We start from the raw sequence: 987 nt of genomic DNA, 5'->3' as shown, positions 1-987 counted from the left end.
ACCATGTTTCATGTTATAACTCCATGTACCCTCATACTTCTCTCCACCATGTCTAAGGTATATACCCCAACCAGATTTAATATTACGAAACCAATTACCCGAATATACATCACCATTAGCATAGAAGTATGTACCCCATCCATGTCTAGTATTACCTTCACGAGATCCATCATAATGTTCACCCGTAGAATAGGTGTAACTAATGATGATAATAGTAGTATATTGATCAATGCAAACTTCCCCTACCTATGATAGCTAGCACAACTGATAGGCTCATCAAGTGTCTCAGTAACATCATAATTAGCACTCAGACCATACACAGAACTGTGTCGTCTGCATCTATGTAATGATAATAACCACATAAGACCGTATATTACGTTGATGGTGGTGTCCTATCGACACATGCACAACATCCCTTAAAAGCTGCCTTCAAACTCCCTCTACCTTCCTCTACATTCAGGCACTTATTGACCATGGCAGCAAACCTTAGGCAGACCCACGCCGACACGATAAGACCCGGAACTTAGCGCGCGCCAGAATAATCTATACAATCATAAGATGTGGAACTGAGCACTTAGTTTTTCTGAACTCCCATTTCGTGAATCTTTCTAATATGTTACGTTGGTTGAAGGCTGATAACGAACGATCTAAAAAGACAGAGACCTTCCGCAACATATCAGATGGACTAGAAGAGATCTATCTGGACAAGTTACTCCCTATAGAGGAATACTATGAGTAAATACTGTAGTAGTGTTGGAAACTAACATCAACATCTTCAGCTTCCACCGCTTCTATTCGGCCCCTCTAACACCAGCTGACTTCAATGCTAAACCAATGGTGATGTTAATAGGACAGTAATGGCTTCCAGCTAATCCTGGGGGATGGTGATCATTAGTATTCTACTGGAAAGACTACATTCATTAGACACCTCTTAGAAGGGACTATCCTGGTATGAGGATGGACAGAGCCTACTACTGACAAGTAATA

The 987-nt window shown here is 41.0% G+C and overlaps 1 protein-coding gene across 1 annotated transcript; it reads right to left on the bottom strand.

The window, feature by feature from the left end:
- Nucleotides 1-246: 246 nt before the first annotated feature.
- On the bottom strand, nucleotides 247-475 carry Pmar_PMAR021579 (hypothetical protein; the record flags this gene model as incomplete). The annotated part of the gene is made up of 2 exons (XM_002771655.1): nucleotides 247-339; nucleotides 378-475. Coding segments are annotated over 2 exons (191 nt in total), but the record flags the coding sequence as incomplete, so codon positions are not given.
- Nucleotides 476-987: the final 512 nt, after the last annotated feature.

The sequence above is a fragment of the Perkinsus marinus genome (genome assembly GCF_000006405.1).
Source record: "Perkinsus marinus ATCC 50983 genomic scaffold scf_1104296962710, whole genome shotgun sequence".
NCBI classification, from domain to species: domain Eukaryota; phylum Perkinsozoa; order Perkinsida; family Perkinsidae; genus Perkinsus; species Perkinsus marinus.
This window is presented reverse-complemented; position numbering and strand designations above follow the sequence as displayed.